Here is a 20,438-nt window from a genome sequence, read left to right as displayed (position 1 = left end):
TATATAAGAACTATGGAATATAGTATGTCACACTGATCAACTATACAACTTAAACTATTAACAAAAATGACTAACGAGTAACTGCGAGTAACGTTATGTCTGCAATAGTGCAATAAGTATATAATAATTAGAGATCTACAATTTGTGATAAGATACCAGTACCTATAATATATATATAGTACATATAACAACATATTTGTAAGTTGTAACCCACCTCACCAGTTATAAGTTTCAGCCGTGACCACTACCCGCAGCCATCTAGTAATCGATGTTGTAGTTGGTGGTAGCGCGGCGGCTGCGAGTCGATAAGAAATCTTTTGTAAATAGTAATAGATATAAGATTATAATATTTTATTTTAAAATTCAAATTTCTATCGTAGGTAATTGCATAATAAAGGGCCCCATTACCAAAATACGAAGGGGGGCCCACCGGGAAATGCCCGGTTTCCGGTAGGCCTATCCGCCCATGGTTAGGAGTTTCCATCCCCCCAAAGAATTTCCAGACCTCAAATTCTTAAATTTCAATAATTTTAAATTTTTTAGTTTTGTATATTCGAATAAAGGAAAAATATTGAAATTTATAATATTTTTTTAATTTTATAAAACTATATATTATAAAAACTAATAAAACTCGGGTACGATAATATTAGTATTTTCAACGGTGCAAACCGAAACATATACACTTCACAGCCTAATTCCTATTATTGTAGCTTGTAGTTAACAAAAAATTGTTGTCTACTAATTGTAAAGATGGTTGAATGAAAATTTATCATTATTACTGTACCTACAATTATTCCATGGATCGTTTTTCTTGAAAATTCTTGAAAATCTAATAATAATGATTAGATATTCTCGATGGCCAAATTTTATTCGAGTATCTCATGTTATTCTTGTTATCATTTTATATGTACTCGTATATATATTTTATTAAATGTTTCTTTTACCTTTTATTTTCATAATCAACCAAAAACTAAATTAATAATACATTTATATATATATATATAATTTTATATTTTCAATAAAAAGATAATAAAACAGATAAAAATATAATTTTGACCATTTTATACTAATTTAGAAAAAAAAGGACAACAAATTTTGCAACTATGCCTGAAAGATGTCCAACCACGTTTACAGCACTGTCTCTACATTACAATCAAAATTCGACTAAATATTTCAATAAAAATAAAAGTTAAAATGAAGATTAGATATTTAAAAGCATTTTCCAGGAATACTCATTATACAAAACACGATAACGACGCATTTAAAGATAATCTTATACATTCAACCACTCGGCATTAATATACCTATATGTCATGTAGGTATAAATGTATAGTCGCTAAATATTAGATCTTTTTATACTTTTATATCATGGGATAATGATTGCATGTTATATATTATATTATTATTATCATTACGTATTTATTTTTATTTGCCGTTTACCAAACTGAATCTATAACATAATACAATAATTTGTCACATAGTTGTTATATGTCACGGGCTCGCTGAGTTAAGAAAACTATTAATAAATAATATTACAAGTAACATTCAAATTTCATGCGAACTATCATTTATCCATGGACCACCGATTGGCAACCGCTTGTCTAGAACATCTAGAACAATATGGATGCAACACTATCCGTGATATCATGATACATACCAGAGCTTGAAAATAATTTTGAAATTATAGTATCAAGGATGTAGGGTGTTTCATTAAGAAATAATAAAAAGACTTAAGCTCTTGTAAACTTTATCTTCACAATTTTGATTCTAGTATGTTATAAATAATGAATATTATTGTTTAAATTGCAAAAACATGAAAATGTATATTAAAAAAGTTACGCTTGATGAATGGAATAAAAGAACACGAAATCGCGTTGTTAGTAATGATTAATGAATGTTTGTCACATTTAAATTTCGCAGTATATACAGTTAAAAAAAATAGTTGCTTGAAACTATAGCAAATCATCTTCCTCTTATATTTGTATACAACAAAGCCAAAAATAATTCAATTGAAAACATGAAAAATTCATATTTTCTACTTAGCAAATAATTCTATAATGTAATTCATCATAACCAGGACTCGGGACTTAAAGCACTTAAAATCTTTAAAATAAATGCTTAATAAAGGACTTAAAAACATCATTATAAGCACTCAAATAAGCATTTAAAAAACCTAAATTTAAACAAAAATATTTAATCAAAAAAAAAAATCTAAAATAGGAAAAATTAGCAAAAATGTCTAATTTTTCTTTTTACATGAACATGCTAAAGTAATAGATATACTTGTTAACTGTGCTGAATATAAAATTAAAGATTACAAAAAAATTTAGTTAATATTATAATTTTTTAACTAAAAAATAAAAAATTTAATAAATCTTTATATTATAAAAAAGTCAAACTTTGACTTTTAAAACATTTTGCCTTATTATTTATGGATTTTCCGAGAAATTTTCTGAAAAATAAAATTTAAACGATATTTACAAATAATTGAAAAAATTTGGGTTAGGTCAGTAGCCTACATCATCGTTTATAATGAAGCAGATATTCAAAAAATCTAATATAATTAGAAAAATTGGAAATAAGCACTTCTTTAAAAAGTTGTCGAAAAAAGCAAAAAAAACCACTTTCAAATTTCATAATTGAACATGACATGACATTCATTTCCATAACACTCTGCTATATTTTATGTCAAACCATAAAAATAATCTCCGAGCCCTGTTTATAACTATAATATGTATTCATTGTATATATTTATATTTCTTTTTAAAAAATTAACCTATTTGCAGCAATATGTAATCAGTTGAAATATTTATATTTTATTAGAAAATTAAAAATAGTAGAATATAAAATAAAAATAAATGATTTATACATTATACACTCGATTCTATGAACGGTAAGTTTTGACCGTTAATATATATATATATATATACAATAATTGATTAATAATAATCAATCATTTTTATTTAACTAATAATGCATTTATTCTTATCAATAATGTGAAAACCAAAATAGTAAATTCAACAAATATTATTTTAAAGCCGATAAGTAAAATGTATATCCAATAATTATTATATATCTCAATTCATTGATTTCTTACAAAATCAAAACCGACTAACATATACTATTATTACGCAAAAAAATATTTTCAGAACTCGGAATAGCGATATGTATGCCACTAGGTTCGTGCAGGATAACTTCAAAGACGAGCTTTTGCGCTCGAGTCAATTGTTCCATTGCTCGTTCAACTGCTTGTTTGCTTGGTACGGTTTCGAATCACGAGCCGCAATCCTAGCCACGCATCGTGGGAAGCCGGTATAATCCTCGAAAAATAAATTTATTTAAAACAACATATCTTAACTCCACTTAAATTGCTCAACATTAAATTATTCTATTATAGCGATTTCCATACTCTTTCAGCCACAAAATCTTTTTTAAGCAGTATTTTCTCGCGGAGCCTCAAGAAATATTTAGTTAAGTTTTATTTGCTTGTGTTCTACGAAACATATTACACATGATATACATTTATAAAGGAGGAAACTTAAAACGAAATAGTGAATATTTAATATTATATTTATTTACCTGGCCGGGAAATAACTGGAATTGGAATGCATATTATCTAGAATTAAAAATTATATTTGAGTAAAGGATATTTGTAATAACGCTCGTTATATATAACAATATACGCTCTTTGTTTAAATAACGATAAACAATTATTTACGTTTTTAAATATTCTATGTTAAAATTAATGGAGCCCTTAAGAAACATTTTCCAAACAAATTAAATAAATAATAGTTCTTTTGTACCTATTTCTTTTAAATTATCTGTTACTTTGTGGTATACTAGTATCATTTGATACCGATTGTTTTTTTTTTTTTTTTTAATAACATACACAAGCTTAACCTTTTTAGACTTTAGTATCCAGAACCATGAAATGCAGCTTAAATTCAACAAACCTTATTCAATGATATACCAAATGGTAAAAATTATGAAAAAATTGATTGAATTAATGAAAAATTTCGCATTGCACGAGACAAATCAAGTATATTTTAGCATTGTGTAAAACCTGTCTCTTTCCCTCTTTCTCTATTTTTCTCTTTTCTCTTTCTCTGTTTTATTTCTAGATGTAATTTCTAAATATGAGTCTTAAAATTATATAATAACAATAATAATAATTAATAAATATTATTAATCTTATTGTATTCATGTATAGATAACTTTATTTTTTTTTTTAAATACATTTGTCTCAATAATTAAAAGAATATAAAATGGATATAATTATTATCACATTTGTTAATATACATATTTCCAATACACTGATTCTGTAATTCCGATACAAAATTTAAATGATTTAAGACTATTACTAAACAGTGTAATCACTAAAATACAGTATTTAATCTGTGGTGGAAATTCCACTATATCGTTATTGAATTCATAATAAAACATTAAAAACATAAAATTAAAAAAGTAATAGAGTAAAATCGCATAAAAAATATAATATCATACGCAATGTGTTTTGTGATACAATCAGTTTTTATTTTGCTATTGATAATGAACACGTTATACAAAATTAAGTGCATTATTTCAGTTCAATTTTCATCGTTATAATTCTCGTGCATTAAATATATAGATAATACCTAGTCAAACACAATATTATCGTTCTAAAGGTTTATCGATAATATGAAATTGTGCCATTTTTTTCAATTATCATATAATATTTAATACATCATTAATCATTTTGCAAAGATTAAAACTATAATAGCGTAACATGCATTAAAATATTTATGATTGTTTAACAGTATAATCATCTCGGAGTTCAACATATAGTTGGTCTTTAATCTATTTAATAAAAATAAATTATTTTCATAGTATTACTGCAATTCTTCAAATTATTTTACAGTAAATACTTTAAATAGCTTAATTATCAGGGAACTAACATTTTTTTTTTTTTATAAATATACGTTTGCTGTTAAATGTTCACACTAAATTTTGGTACAGATTTTGCACATATCAAACTACTGAATTAACCTTAGTTTAATTTATTAAAATAGAACAAACTCAAACATTAAACTTTACAATACATTTTGAACTTGGAGTAAAAAAGTTATGGTAATCAAGAAGGGGATAACTTACCTTAAATGAATAACATAAAAAATCGACACATTCATGTACTTATATCCTTATCCAAAAAATTAATAAAAAATTGGAGAATTCAAGAAGAGTATTATATTTTATTCCGTACAACGAAAAAATGAAATCATATTGAATAGCTTTGTCTAAAAAATAATGTCTGGATTCAAACTTAATGTATAATTCGTCTATTCTATTTATGTATTCTTAATAAATAAGTCTACGTCTACAATTTCTTAAATATTATTTAAAAAACACGTGTAAATTGATTCTATAGTTTTGAAGATTATATCCCGCACTGTCATGCACTAGAACTTTTTATACACATTTAAGTATAAAGTATAAAGATTATTTGCAAATATTGAAAGCAAAAAATTAATATCATAACACTAAGCTAATGTTTAGCTTATTATAATAAAATTAAAAAACAATGAATAACACTTTATATTTTTTTTAGATAGGTACTTTCGTTAATTTGCAAATAATAATTTGATTTATTTTAGTTAAAATCTATAGAACTAATCTAAATTTCAATATATATATATATATATGACGTAAACTATTTCATGTGAGTGCATAATTATGAAAAATGTATATATATTTTTATTCGATTAAATGTAATTTTAAAAATGGTGTTCATGTATTTTTAGGTAATAAAAAACAAAAATACTAACAGTATTTTAAAAATGTATCAACAAATTGGATTATTGAATCGAAATAACCATAGTAATAAAAAAAAAAAACAAATGGAAAACAGAAATTTAGCCACACAAAAATGGCTTTAGTAGTTTTCATGTTGTTAGATAACTTTCTGAGTTGAAAACTAAAGAATGAACGTAACAATTTTGAAGAAAATAAAAACAATATTGTTGAGTTGAAATCGAAATTGTACATGAATGCACCTTTATTGTACTCGTCGTAATCTAAAAAAAAATGTAGGTGAATTTAAACCTAACAATGCCTAATGGTATCGATTGAATTTAACCTTATATTATAATATAGAGTAGCAACAAACAAAAGATGTAAACAATCAATTATTCCTCTAGTATTTATAAATATCACAATTTCGACAGTAGTACATGTCGAAATGCTCGAGAGAAATTTAATTTTGCTATAGTAATTTGAAATTGTTTTTCTCTTATTTTCGTATCATGCGAATCGAAACGAGTGTGAGTATAAATTATATATATATTTAAAATTTAAAGTCAATCGTCAACTCAAAAACTGTACTAAATAATATGCTGTCCATAAATACCTTTAATGAGATAATATTTTAACACGGCAGATTATAAAGTTTTTCAATTTCACGTACAACATTCGAAATGTCAAGCTTTTAATTTTCGTACATAGTAAGATTTGGATTATTTCTAAATTCTATAATGGTATAACAAATAATTTTCCTTATTATTGATTTAAATTTCCGAACTATCGAGATTCCTTCTACAAAATATTCGGTACACTACGTGTTCTATCCTATTAACCAACTTACGAAGTATCTATACTTCCCTTAATACATCAAATAATCCAATGGTCAAAGTTGCAGCGGAAAAAAATATAGATTTATCTAACACATCAGTTTTTATCTGATTTTTTACTAAATATACGTACAGGAAAATCCTGCCTGGTCTAAGGTACTAAGGGGTCCAAACATGAGTTATATGGGGCTAAATACACAAATAATTAATTAATTAATTGATAACTTTTTATTTGCGAGCGAAGACGTTATAAAAGTAATAGTATTCAGTAAAAAAGCTCGTATAACCTAAAAAAAAAAAATATTCAATATTATATGTTTTATATTGTGCCATACATACATACTTCTACATCAAAATAAAACCATTATTTTGTATTTTATTTTAGTTCCGAATGACCGTACAACATGCTTTATAATAAAAACAACTTGGGCGTACAGAAAAGTTGAGTTCAAAATACGTTATAAGAGTACATAATGTATATGTACGAAATAGATTTTCAATTCCTATTAAAATATTATAAGTTTTTAATACTGTTCCAAGATAACTATTGAAACTTGTGAATCATATTTCATATAATAATTTCGTTAACAACCAAGCGCTAGGGTTAAAGGTCCAGTGGCCAATATTTATGGTAACAGAAGGCTGCATATTAACTGTGTCCCAAAGATATAAACAAAAAAAAGTCTAATCCAAGTTGCAGACCTAATTTATTGTTTTTTGTTCAGATGAGTTGTGGCCTGATCATTTTTTTTCAAATTATTATCGTTCCCTGACAGCCAGCAATCATATAATATAAGCTTATAACATTAAAATAAATTTGTTTTTATTATTTCAAGATAATTTTCGCTTTTGGCTGATAAAATATAATGATGGTAATGACGTATGGTAAAGACACCTTAGTCGCCAAAAACGTTTCGTCATTTTTCTAATTTTGATGTACTAAAAATATTTGTAAAGCATATATTAAATTAAGTAACCAACTTATAATTCTGATGCTACAAACAATCAGGAAGAAGTACAGAAAAAAAAACTACAAAAGTTTGTATAAATATGGAAAAGAAAATAAAATTTATAACGTACAGTTTTACATTAAAATATGTTAAGTTTTGATGCACTCGAGCCACGATTCGTATTTACCCCAAGAATACTCGGACAGTGATTCGGGAGAAATTTTTACCTCGGGACGCAACTAGTAGTCACCCCAATGGGGCCCAGGCGGAAACCCTCACCCTCCTGCTGGCGACCACTTCGGCACCCAACCCCGTCCGCGTGCGTTATTAATCTGACACGAAACTGTTCTTATTCCAAAAATGAACGGATAAAATCTAGTATCTAATCACGTTCGCAGATATTATTCCTCGCCGGCACGGTGCTGTTCAAACGACCGGCCACCGGGATCGGATTGCCGATGGACCGATTGGTCTACGTCGTAAGCGGCGCGCATCTCAAGTGGAACGAACCGGGCGATCGGTTGCGGGCCACCGAGTCCGGCGAGTACGTGGCCCGGAACGTGGTGCCCACCAGAATGGCGATGGGACGCGATGGTACCATGTACCTGGCCATGCCCCGGTTCAAGAGTGGGGTGCCGTTCACATTGGGCACCGTCGAGTACGACCCATGCATGAGCACCATCGAGCCACCCATATCGCCGTATCCGTGCGCGGCTGCTCACCGATCGCAGCCGAGGTCGAATAGCAACTGGACCGTGGTCAATGTTGTGGATGTGCACATGGACGACATCGGTTTGCTGTGGGCCCTGGATGTCGGCAAGGTAAACCTGTTGGACGATGCGGTCATTATTCGACCGCCGATGGTGTTTGCGTTCGATACGGACACCGATGAGGTATGGATAAATTACAATATGATTTATATACAATTTTATATACAATGTAATACATTGATATTGTGTCATCGTTGTAATTGTTATGTTTACAATTCAGAACGAGAACACTTAAAATAATCGTAAGGCTTGCGTTTGCGGAACTACACAAAATTAATTTTGTCCTAGACAGTGATGTAATTCGGAAGAATATCAGGGGTTGCAAAAGTTAATCAGGATGCACAAACCCGTGAGGGCTTTGACTCCATACCCCCAAAATTATAAAAAAATGTTATAGTATAATCATATTATATTCTATTAATATAATGTACATGATAAATCTATATACAATGTACTCTCGATTATCCGCTGTCTTCCACGGAATCGTCTACATACCTATATCATATATATTTTATATCTAGAAGAACAAGACGATACAACTCGTGACAAAATGTTATTAAAAAAACTTCAATCACAAGTTAAAAAGAAGAGTTTTTAAACAAAGAAGCAACAACTTGTGACTGATTTTTTTGTTCGTAAATAATTTATAATTTTTATTAATTTTTCATTATACATACCTGTGTATCTTTTTTAATAATATGTAATAATAATTTTAAATTTCAAATTCCAATTTATTTTTTACTATAAAATTTAACTTTGTAGTTTATCCGTGGATGTCCTGCCATCCTATTCTACGGATAATCGAGAGTACACTGTAATTATTTTTATATATAAATAAATGTTATTAAAAACTATAAATTTAATTTTTTTATAGTTAATATATAGCCACAAACATTACTTTTATTTAAATTCAAATCACATAAACTTTTACAATTATAATGTAATTAAAACCGATATTATATAATTTATTTTTAGATTAAAACTTCTATATCGTCGTATTATCATCGATGTTATTTTCATCTCTACTTTCTCATTCTCCGACTTTTTTTATTTCATAATTATTTAACTAAATAAATACTTATTTTAACTTTTTTACTATCTAGTGATAAACCATAAATATGGAATTTTCATTATTTTAAAATAATACTTTTGCATCCAACACATTATATTTGAGGTTGCAAGTGCAACCCCTTGCGACCCCTAAATTACGCCACTAGTCCTAGATCATTCTTATACCATGTATTTTTAACGTATCTCGTAACATAATCCATATAGAAGTGGATTTGTTAATGGATAGTTAACCTGTAAGTCGTAAAAGTAACGAGTTCGGCACCGTTTAAGATTATGAAAATAATTTTACCTATATAATACTATATAGGTACGATCCAGAATTAAATATTTCTTAACTGCGGTTTTATTTTTTATTTTTTTTATTTTGTCCGAGAACAATGGCATTGTAATTAATAAATAATTTGATGATAAATAAGATGAAAATATATTATATATCTTTACATTCGTCAATATTCAATTGAATTACTAATTATATTGTAAGTTAAAACGTATTTTAATATTTAAATTTTGATAAAATAGCTCAAGGTTAGGTAATATTTTTTTCACATTGTACTAAGTATTACAGAAATTTTAATAAAGCAATACGTAATACTACTAATATAGATTTTGAGTAGAAAAATTTATTAGTTTTAATGATTTACATATTATATACGTGTCTTATATTCCTTGTGATCGGACTTTCAGATAGTAAATCTGATCTTGAATTTCTGTGCATTAATTTTTATATCAAACAATAATCGCAATTAAAAATTAATTTTTTTAATTTTATCAATATCTTTTTGAGCGTATACATCTGAAAGAACGTACAATTAATGTTAATTAAATATATTAATATTTATATAAATGTAATAAAATTAATTAATTTAACGTTCTACAATTACGATACTTATTTTAATAAATTGAGTAGTTCTGTGTTGTATGGCTTGAAAATTGAATGTAAAGTTAACCTTGCTTTTTGTTTATTTGCCGTTATTTGAAAAAGTTTTAATTAATGTACCTATAAAAATTATCTATTTCTTTATATTTCATTATATTCAATTTCTTTTATTTCTTTTATTAAATCTTAGATAAGAATAATATATTCAAAATATATTGTAAAAATTAACATAAAATGGATGAAATTAATTAAACATATTTCATTTTTTTTCATAGTGTCGAATATTAATTATAAATGAATATAATTTATCTTACTAAAATTGTATAAACAATGTTAATTATTTTTGTTTTTATACTTATTTTCTGATATTACAAATAATATATAAATTCATTGTTGTTTACTAAAATTATTACGTTATATTTTGCATTCATTTTTATTCATAAGAATAAAAATATATGATTTATAAATTAAACACTTATTAAATATTATTAAAAATTAATCGTAACATGTCAACAAAAATACTTACCAATTAATTATTACCATTCTCCAGTTTCGTATTTTAAATTTATCTCATCTAGATTGACACAAAATAAAAATCTTTTCTCTTATTTATTTCTACTGAGAAAAATTAGTGTTTTGTGTATTATATAAGTTGACATACACAGCATCGAGACTAGATAAAACTTATTACACGGGAGAAGGCATTTAATTATAATACATTCTAAATACTTAATGTAATGCGGAAATAAGAATGCTTAGATTGGATGAGTCGAGTGATAAGAGGAAATAGAATAAGGAACAAATATGTGAGAGGAAGTATTGGTGTAGCATCGATAGTGAACAAGATGAGAGAAAATAGACTGAGATGGTTTGGGCATGTGATGAAGCGAAAGGAAACAAAAGCAGTAAGATTAGATATGAAAATGAACATTGAAAGAAAAAGAGGAAGAGGAAAACCAAAAACTAGATGGTTGATAAAATTGAGAATGATAAAAAGGCTGTTTGTGTGTGCATAGGGGATATAGAAAATCAAGACAAGGGTAGCCGACCCCAAATAGTTTGGAGAAAGACAAAGAAAAAAAACGTAATGCAATGAATAAATAAAAATTTTAACTTTATAATATTTTAAAATTAATTTCCAACTAATTTTTTGTATTTGACTATGCTGTTCATTATTAAATATCTTTAACATTTTATTATAAAATCAAGTAAAATAAATACCGAAGTGAGATCAAACAGACAATATTTTATGTAATACTTTAATATTAAAACACATTTAAGAAAATTATTCTTTATGTTTCTACAAATAATGAACATCACACGTATAAAAAAAAAACATCACACGAAAATAATTTAAAATTCTTTAACTTTTCAATTTTTCAATAAAACTTTAAATTACGTTATGCTAAACGATATGGAAATGGTACGTAAACACATCTTAATAATTGAGAAAATATTTGAGAATGGGTAAAAAGTTAAAGTTTACTTAAACACTAAAATTCCTTAATAAAAAATGTGAATAAAACATTATTATTAGAAATTAAAAAAATAAAAGTCCAGACGTCATAAGATATATAACCAAGAAAAACTATGATATTTATTCATGATCTCTACTGAAAAAAATATGAATTTATAAAATATTTGTGTACTTTAATTCCATATGTAGTTTTGTCTTAAGACATTGATCTTATCACAAATTCGTAGAACATAAAGTTCAAACATATATTAAATTGGTATACCAGGTAATATGCTCGAGTTTATTCGGGCGATGTATTCAATTAAATTTTGAAACATCTGACATTTAAGTCAGTTTTCCATTTTAATTACCAATGACCCAACAAAAACATTTCATTTCTATAAAACGGTAGAGCTGCATTAATTAATTTATTTATCGAGAAATAGTGATGGTAAAAAAATAATAATTAAATTAATCAACCATCGCAGCTTGTTTTTAATGCAAATGTCACAAACATATTATGTGTTAGTTACAGACATTTTAATAGTTATATAGAATAAATATATCATCGCCCATTGAATAGGATCATTTTGACAATTAAATATTTAATGATAACCACTCCTTTTAAACCAATTATATCCGAAATGTTCATGTCAAATCAATATAAATCCTAAATATTATTGCTACTTGATAGCATTTAATTTATTGACCAACTTTGAATCTGTACAAATAAATTAAAAATAAAGAAAATAATTGTTATTCAAGTAATTTAAAAAATATAGTAACTCCATTAATATTATGATCCTAAACAAACATATTTTTTGTGTGAAAATGTAATTTTAAAATGTTTCAATGAGCAAAAATAGTACCTTGGATAGACTTCATTGGTTCCGATATCGCCCCTGTGCAAAGATAAGGCCATATTATATTTTGAATGTAAATATAAAGTGTTTAAAAAATTATATTACAGATAGTTGGAAAACTTACAAATATTTTTGTTATTCTCAACGGATACAACGAAAAATCATACACAAAACAATATCAAAATCAGGATTTATTTTTGAAATAATTTAAGGATAAAACTCAACATTTATAAAACAATTTCCCTCGTTCATTGTTTATAGAAAGAATATTTGAGTAATTTTGAGTATTCAGTTGACGATGTAGATAATGACTTACTATTATATTAGGTGATATTTTTTGACAACGGATAGAAATTCTTTAAATGTTTTAGCTTTGATATACATAATTATATATTAATATTAATTTTCAAATATACATGATTTATTAGAATTAAAATTAAAAAATTGCGTTCAACACTCTCCAAAAAACAATGGTAGGTACACACCCACACATTGGTTCCAATTCCTCGACTCCTTATAATGTACTACTAGTCATTAACTGGTAAATAAAACATTATAAATATAAACATTAAAAACTACAATGGTCATGCTCCTGTTTTAATGTTATTCAAAACTGTTTCACGTAAAATATTAAATTTTTTTTTCATTTTACTAAAGAGTAAATAACAATAGTTACTCAATATTTGCAAGATAGGATTATTGCGAGGTTAGTTGAAAAACAATCATATCCATATAAAATAAATCTTAAACTTTATTGCTTACATTTTGACCGGGGTCATTGATTTCATGATATTTCACCATGAGTTTATTGACCATAATAACACTAACTACGCTAAACTTAACTAACATACTACTGATGTTGTATTATTAATATATGTTTCAGAATAATGGATTTTTGCATAAAATTCAAGAATAATACATTATAAATATAATCAAATAGTTATCGAATTAAAAAATGAGATGGGAAACATCGAGATATTTAGAAGTAATTCTATAATAGTTGTAGGAGAAGGAGAAGAATTTATATTGTTTTCTCGATCGTAGGATTTTAAGATTTTAATCACGTTTCTATCGCGTTGTATAGGATACAGTATAGCAATGATCTGTCATATATAGAGAGTGATGCGACCTAAAAAGTTATTAGCTGCGATCATTTAATTTAATCTCCCTTTGTCTCATATACACACGTGCACAAGTTGAATTCGGTGTAATATAAACTCACTGCAAACATAAATTTCATATAATATTCATATTGATGTCATATTATAATACCTACCTATATAGGAGGATAATCGTGCATAGTTTCTAGAATGTTTTTTTTTTTTTTTTAAAAAAAACAACTAACTCTGAAATGCTTCCAGGCAGTGTAAACTCCAGATAAAAAATATTTTATCTAGATACAGTGAAAGATACATTTTTTATTTTTATCTAGTTAAACATAATAATAAAACTAAATAATAAAATTAATTAATTAATTTTTTTGCATAACAATAATGAAAAAAAAATACATATTATATTATTATTTATAGGTGAATAGGATTATTTATGTTTAAATAAAATAATTTAGTTATCTTCCAAGATCTTACTTATTGAATCAAACCATCCATAATGTTTAGACTGTAAAACTAAATTATCAAGGTATTATAACATTATGATTAAATATAAAGATTTTATTTTAAATATTAGTATTTTAAAATAATAAAAAATTTAATTTAACTAAACAAATTAGTACACCTACAGATTAGTTTATATATTTATTGGTATGGCATAGATAATGTGACTATATATATTTATATAATTTATGAATAATAATAAGCAGGTGGCAAAACAAACATAGTATTAGTACAATTATGTCAAGCGGTAAAATAAAATGTATTTAGCGACATAATAGCATAAGCAAGTTATAACATATATTATAACTATTGCATCGTTGGTAGGCTTGCTTGTTAGGACTGCGATTGTCTTCGATTTCTTAAAGATTGATGGGAGGTAGCCTAAGGCTAATATTTCATTGAAATATTTTGTGAACCATGAGATTACGCGTGAGCCACAATTCTTTATGAATTCCAGAAAAATTCCACCTATCCCAGAGGCTTTCCCATTTTTCAGATCGTTTACAGGCACTTCTATTTCTTTGAGAGAAAAATCAGGAGGCAGTTATGATTTGGATCCAGCTTTTTTAAACTATTTTAAGCTTCACAGTTCGGTGGTTATAGTCTTACTAAATTATTTTTTTATAGACACCCTGGAGGTTTTTACAATGCGATTTGCTATTATCATTAAGGTTTATATTCGGGGATTTGATTGTTTTAATGAGAATAAGGATCCAATTTTCTTAGTAGCAACCAAGCTTTTCTAATAAAGAATTTATAATCTAAGCTTTCCATCTTTGTCAGCCACCTTCTTTGGGAGAGGAAATTTTAATTTTCATGCTATATCACTATTTATTGTTTTATTAAAGAGGTTAAATAACCTAGTAAATTCCGAGATGTATTTCTTGCGCTATCCTCTCGGAAAATGTATCTTTGCTGTTGCAATAACTAGATTAGTGAAGCGAAAGTAATTTTAAAAATTAGAAGGACCCTTCTTATGTCATTATCAAATTGTGGCTTGAAGTTAATCCAATCACCTTTTTGAAAATTCCGTCTTGGTTTTGAAATGAGGGAATATTTGGTACTTATAAGCCTATATTGAGAATAACTGGTCTATGTTGGCTACAGTGAAACGCTGATATGACTATTCTGTTAATACCTAGTGGTTTGTGTTCGAGATCTCTTGTAACAAAACATAGATCAGGATTATAACCTTTTTCCCAGCAACCAGAATGAAAGGTCCCTATTTTTTTAGCATCAAACACCAGGTAAAGGTTGTTATTAGAAGACCACTTATAGATTTTCTCACAATTTTCATAGTAACCCCATAATTGGTGATAACTATTAAAATCACATGAAAACAGTCAGGTGTTCTAAAATTGCAGGGTGTTTGTTGACCAGCTTATATTTGGTGGTTTGTAAATATTCTGTATGATGATTCCGGCTACTTTAATTGTAATTATTGAGATTTCCTGTATTTCAAGAATCTCTACAGATTACCAGTCGTTAATAGTTTCTCTTAAATATGTTTAAAATCCGTACCTGCGATCGTAAGTCGCAGCGGCTGTCAAAAAATCTGTTATGTATTCTCTAGCTCATAATTTTTCTTTGTTTGAGACATAAGTATCCTCAGGTAAAATCATATCGATTTTATGTAGAGATAGCAGTTTAGTGAGGTAGCCTAATTTTGCTCAGATTATACCTCCAATATTCAGTTTGAGAATTCAAAATTGAGGGCCACATTCTGAGTTCGGTCGAACTGAAATGAACTGTTTTTTGTGACTCCGACCTATGAGGATGGGAGTTCATTGTTTATCATGAGGTAAAAAAGAAAAACTACAGATAAAATTGCCAAAAGTTGATAGAACTTTAGCCGTCTATGACGTTCCCTTTTTATGAAAAACCTACTTTTAAATCATTAATGATATTATCTGATAATAGAATAAATATATCTAGTTTATAATAATCTTCTGTGTTATTGTTATCTGTGTTATCTGGATAATTTGAACAATTTTTTTATCTTAAACAATTCCTTGGAAGTTTTCTTGACTTAAAAGCAATAAACTTGTAAAAAACTTAAAATAAACTTGTGTAAGCATATCTGAAAAACTATTATACATAATGAAACAATAATTTCACTGTCACATAATACTGTTGATAGTGATTTAGCTTTTCCAGGAGGATTCATCTTTTAATGATATTATTACTTACAATACATTAATAATGTTATGCATATCTTACATAAAACTCATTACTCCTTCAGTCTTTCGATGTTTTCATCTCGTTTCACAAAAGTCAATTAATTTATGTCCAACAAATATACTTCAAACAACTGTTTTTTTAGATGATACAGAAAAAGATGTTACAGTCTCTTTCAGAAAACTGTAACATTATTATCACTCCAATAAGATTCCTGATACTTTTGACGCATGAAGAATATGATATAGAATTATTTAGGAAATGATTATTACAAGAGCATCTGCGGACATCAAGTGCTATTTTAATGATTTCACAAACAAGTTCTGACACCTTCTGACACCATTATGCTACATCCATTAGTTCCTACGCCCTTACATTTACCAAACCAAGACTAATACTATTTATTTGTTAGTAATTTCACCTAGTACAACTCCAACTATTGAAATTGATTTTTTTTCTACTTTCTTTGTAATCTTTAGATTCCTCTAGTAAAGTCAAAACTTCATCAAAAACATCGATAAAATGTATGAAATCTTTTTGACTTAATCGTTATAAATACATTTTAAAACCAAATTTACTTGTGAACATTTAGACACATAAATTAATAAATGTAACTATCTGCAAAGCAATGTGTTTATTATTTAATTTGCATAAAATCTAAAAATAACAGCCCAATCTATAATTAAAATATAATTTTTATAATTTTTTGACATAATAATATAAATGTTTAAGTTTTTTTTCATAATATTTAGGGAGGGGTAATCGCTCCCATAACCCCCTTGTATTTCGGCTTGCTTACATGGGAGAAAGGGTCCTAAATCTCAAATCTGATGTTAGCTAAATTTCTTTTAAAATTCGAATTAACGCGTGAAAAAAAGCGAGTGTTGATGTACTACAGACAGCATCGGAAACGTATTTTTATTATTTTCTTTATTTTGTTAATTTAATAATTTCATTTTTTAATGAGAATAAAATAATGTAGCAGGATCTACGAAAAATGTTGACGTAAGATTGTAGGGGGAGGTTCAAAAATGTTAAAAAAAAAAAGTGAGGACGTAATACTTGAATACTCACTTAGTCTGCGTGTTTGAATTATTTGATACAACATTGCAATGGGAGTGTAAATCATAACGCTCAATTATATAATAATAATTATGTACGCAGGTAGTGCGGGCAATCGACTTGTCACGTGTGACGATGGTGACCAGCTGTTTGCAATCGATCGTGGTGGATCGTAACACGGCCACCGGCCGTCAGTTCGTGTACGTGGCGGACGCCGGCCTGGGCAACGTGATCGTGTACGACGTGGGCTGCGACCGTTCGTTTAAGGTACACGTGCCAGTGGGCCCGTGTGGTCGACGGGACGTCATGTACATGGCCCTGGCCAAGGCGCACGTGATGGACGTGGCCGCGGGTGGTGGCGTGGCGCATCACCAGCGGCTGTACGTCACGTACTTGTCGTCATGCGAGATGATGTACGTGCCGGTGGACGCGGTGGACGAGTCCACCGTGAGCCTGGCCACCGTGAATATCGGTCGGAAACCATGCAAGATGATCGTGTTAGGCACTGACCATGGATCCGTTGTCTACTTCCGAACCGGCGACACCAGTGACATTCGGAGTTGGAACGTGAACAAACCCTTACACGAGAAAAACTTTAGGTAAAATCCGTCACCGTTGCCACGAGCAGGCGAGTACATATCTTCTACATACATTATGCATCGGCCATCTAAAATATATACCGCATCTTGTTGGTTTCCCACGGGTGTACATACACGTAAACATGTACACACACATACACGCGTGCGCACGGGACACGCCATATATTCAGTTAACTCAGTTCAGTGTTTCAAGAACGCATTATTAATAGATTTCCTGCTTTTTATTTTTTTGAAGGATGAAAACTCATTTTTTTTTAGATTATATTAAATGTAAGCTAACGTTCAGTATATTAGATATTTTTTTACCCTTTGAAAACCGATGTCAGACCCGATATAATACATCAGTAGAAAAAATATAGACAGGTATTTTTAATCGCTACCTATATAGGTACTTTCAGTACTCTATTCTAACGATGTTATTCTATTTGCTGTCTACACGTACCTAGTACGCACGCATTATAAACGACTACGAAGCGTCGCATGTCAAACATAATAAATCATTTATCGATGTACATTACATATAACATCATATTTTTCAACATTTTTGCCAACCGGTTACCATTAGTCCATCGACTATTGGTAAAATATAATCGTAATATTTTACCACATAACTAATATACCTGAAACATAATGATTATTAATATGTATTTATGTCGTTAAAAATGAGCAGAAAATTAAAACGAATTTCTTATTTTTAATTCTGGATGCACCGATGGCCCCTTTTCACAATTTTTCACGAAAAGCATCTTCAATTCAACCAATATCCTGTGTCGATTATAATATCATAGTATTCATAGCTTTCAAACAAGTTTTACATAGGTCTGTAGTTTAAATATTGTACTACCATCCCGTATTTTTTCCTAAAAATTCGTACTACATATTTTTTAATATATAATAATGATATGATACAGAGCATCCCTAAACCACTTTAATATAATTATAATTTTTTAGTACAGTGTTAGTAAACATGTTTTGTAATAATTCTTTTTTATTAATCAAATTGGGTATTTTAATTAGGAAACTACCAATCTGTTATTATTTTTTAAACTGAAAATATACTTATGTCTTGTATACATTTGAAAACTAATAACAAATTATTTATTTTAATTTGGGATGTTAAGCTTAAAATGTAATAGATATATTTAAGTTTTTATCAGCTGTCTTGCTTAAAATAGCTTCTTAAAAAACAACTTCATAGTATTCTTAATTAATAGTATTTAGTAGGTACACACTTCTCAAATCCTTAGTACATACTTCCAATTTCGGATTACACACTTTGTGTCGGGGTTCACTAAAAAATAGAGGCTGGTTACTACTCGTAATTAAATATGTAACATCCACGAAATAAAATCGAAATCTTCATGAATTGGATTTCCTCATATCAAAAATCACCTAGAATGTTGATGAAAATATAACGAGAACATCCATTTCGTGAAATGGAGAAATGTAATAGTAACTTATTGTTAATTTGTTATTGTTTTAAAACTTATAGGTAATCTATAAATATTTAATTATATTATGGTACATTTATATCTAAGTCTAATTAATTTAATAATATCAGATCATTATAATTTTATATTGTGTTTTATTACTTGCACCTCCACACAACTCCGCCCCTTGGACTTTCGGTAGGTACACCATGTTTATAATGAAACTGTATTTAATCGTTTTTCATATCATGTAAAATATTTTCTGTTACCTAAAATTTCATAGCAGTTATAATAATGATAACGATTTGGCATATATTTTGATTAAAATTGTTCGCTTTTGAAACAGATTTTAAGACAAACTATTAATGGCAACTCTACCGTTTGTTATAAATTTCAGTGGCGAATTCTCCAGGCATGCTCAGCATGCGCCGCATGCTTAAGAATAAAACCGTTATTAATCAAAATACAAAAATTATATTGTAATCAATAATATATTATAATAATGTAGTTTAATTCTGTTATACTTTGTAACATTTAATGACAGAGCATGCGATAGACGTGTGCGCAAGCTATACGATGCTTGTTACCGCTGTAAAATACCAGTTATTCCGAGACCACCTCTACTAGTAGCCGCGGTATTTATTACCCAGGGCATGCTCATTCCGTTGCGCTTCGTCAATGTCGTAATTTATCAAATTTACGTGTACTCGTATGACAATTTTTCTGCGTTTTGTTTTATTGTGCTATTTTTTAATATTGTTTAGTTAGTTAAATATTATTTAAGTAAGTGTTATTGTATATATATTAAATTAAAGTCTTATTAATAAATCAATACAAATTTGTGTATTATTTATTAATTATAAATGAAATACAACTATAAAACATTATGACAAATGAGCATGCCCATACATCAGAGTTAGCATTCGTCACTGATAAATTGTATTTTATATTTTAAAAACAATGTTAC

The 20,438-nt window shown here is 27.9% G+C and overlaps 1 protein-coding gene and 1 non-coding gene across 2 annotated transcripts in view; one reads left to right on the top strand and one right to left on the bottom strand.

The window, feature by feature from the left end:
• The first annotated feature begins 3,165 nt into the window (after nt 1–3,165).
• Nucleotides 3,166–20,438, top strand: part of LOC112682575 — a 31,476-nt gene continuing 14,203 nt past the window's right edge. Inside the window, exons 1-3 of the mRNA XM_025553208.1 lie at nt 3,166–3,312; nt 7,951–8,445; nt 17,545–18,041. Of these exons, the coding sequence (XP_025408993.1) occupies nt 3,166–3,312; nt 7,951–8,445; nt 17,545–18,041 (1,139 nt within the window). The remainder of the gene's footprint in view (nt 3,313–7,950; nt 8,446–17,544; nt 18,042–20,438) is intronic.
• On the bottom strand, nt 12,520–12,640 carry LOC112682652. The gene has a single exon (XR_003148540.1). It is a non-coding gene; the product is annotated as a U4 spliceosomal RNA (small nuclear RNA).

Source organism: Sipha flava, unplaced genomic scaffold (genome assembly GCF_003268045.1).
Source record: "Sipha flava isolate LNK unplaced genomic scaffold, YSA_version1 207_pilon_pilon, whole genome shotgun sequence".
Classification (NCBI taxonomy): Eukaryota; Metazoa; Arthropoda; class Insecta; order Hemiptera; family Aphididae; genus Sipha; species Sipha flava.
Note: the sequence above shows the minus strand (reverse complement) of the source record. Positions and strands in the feature narration are given on the sequence as shown.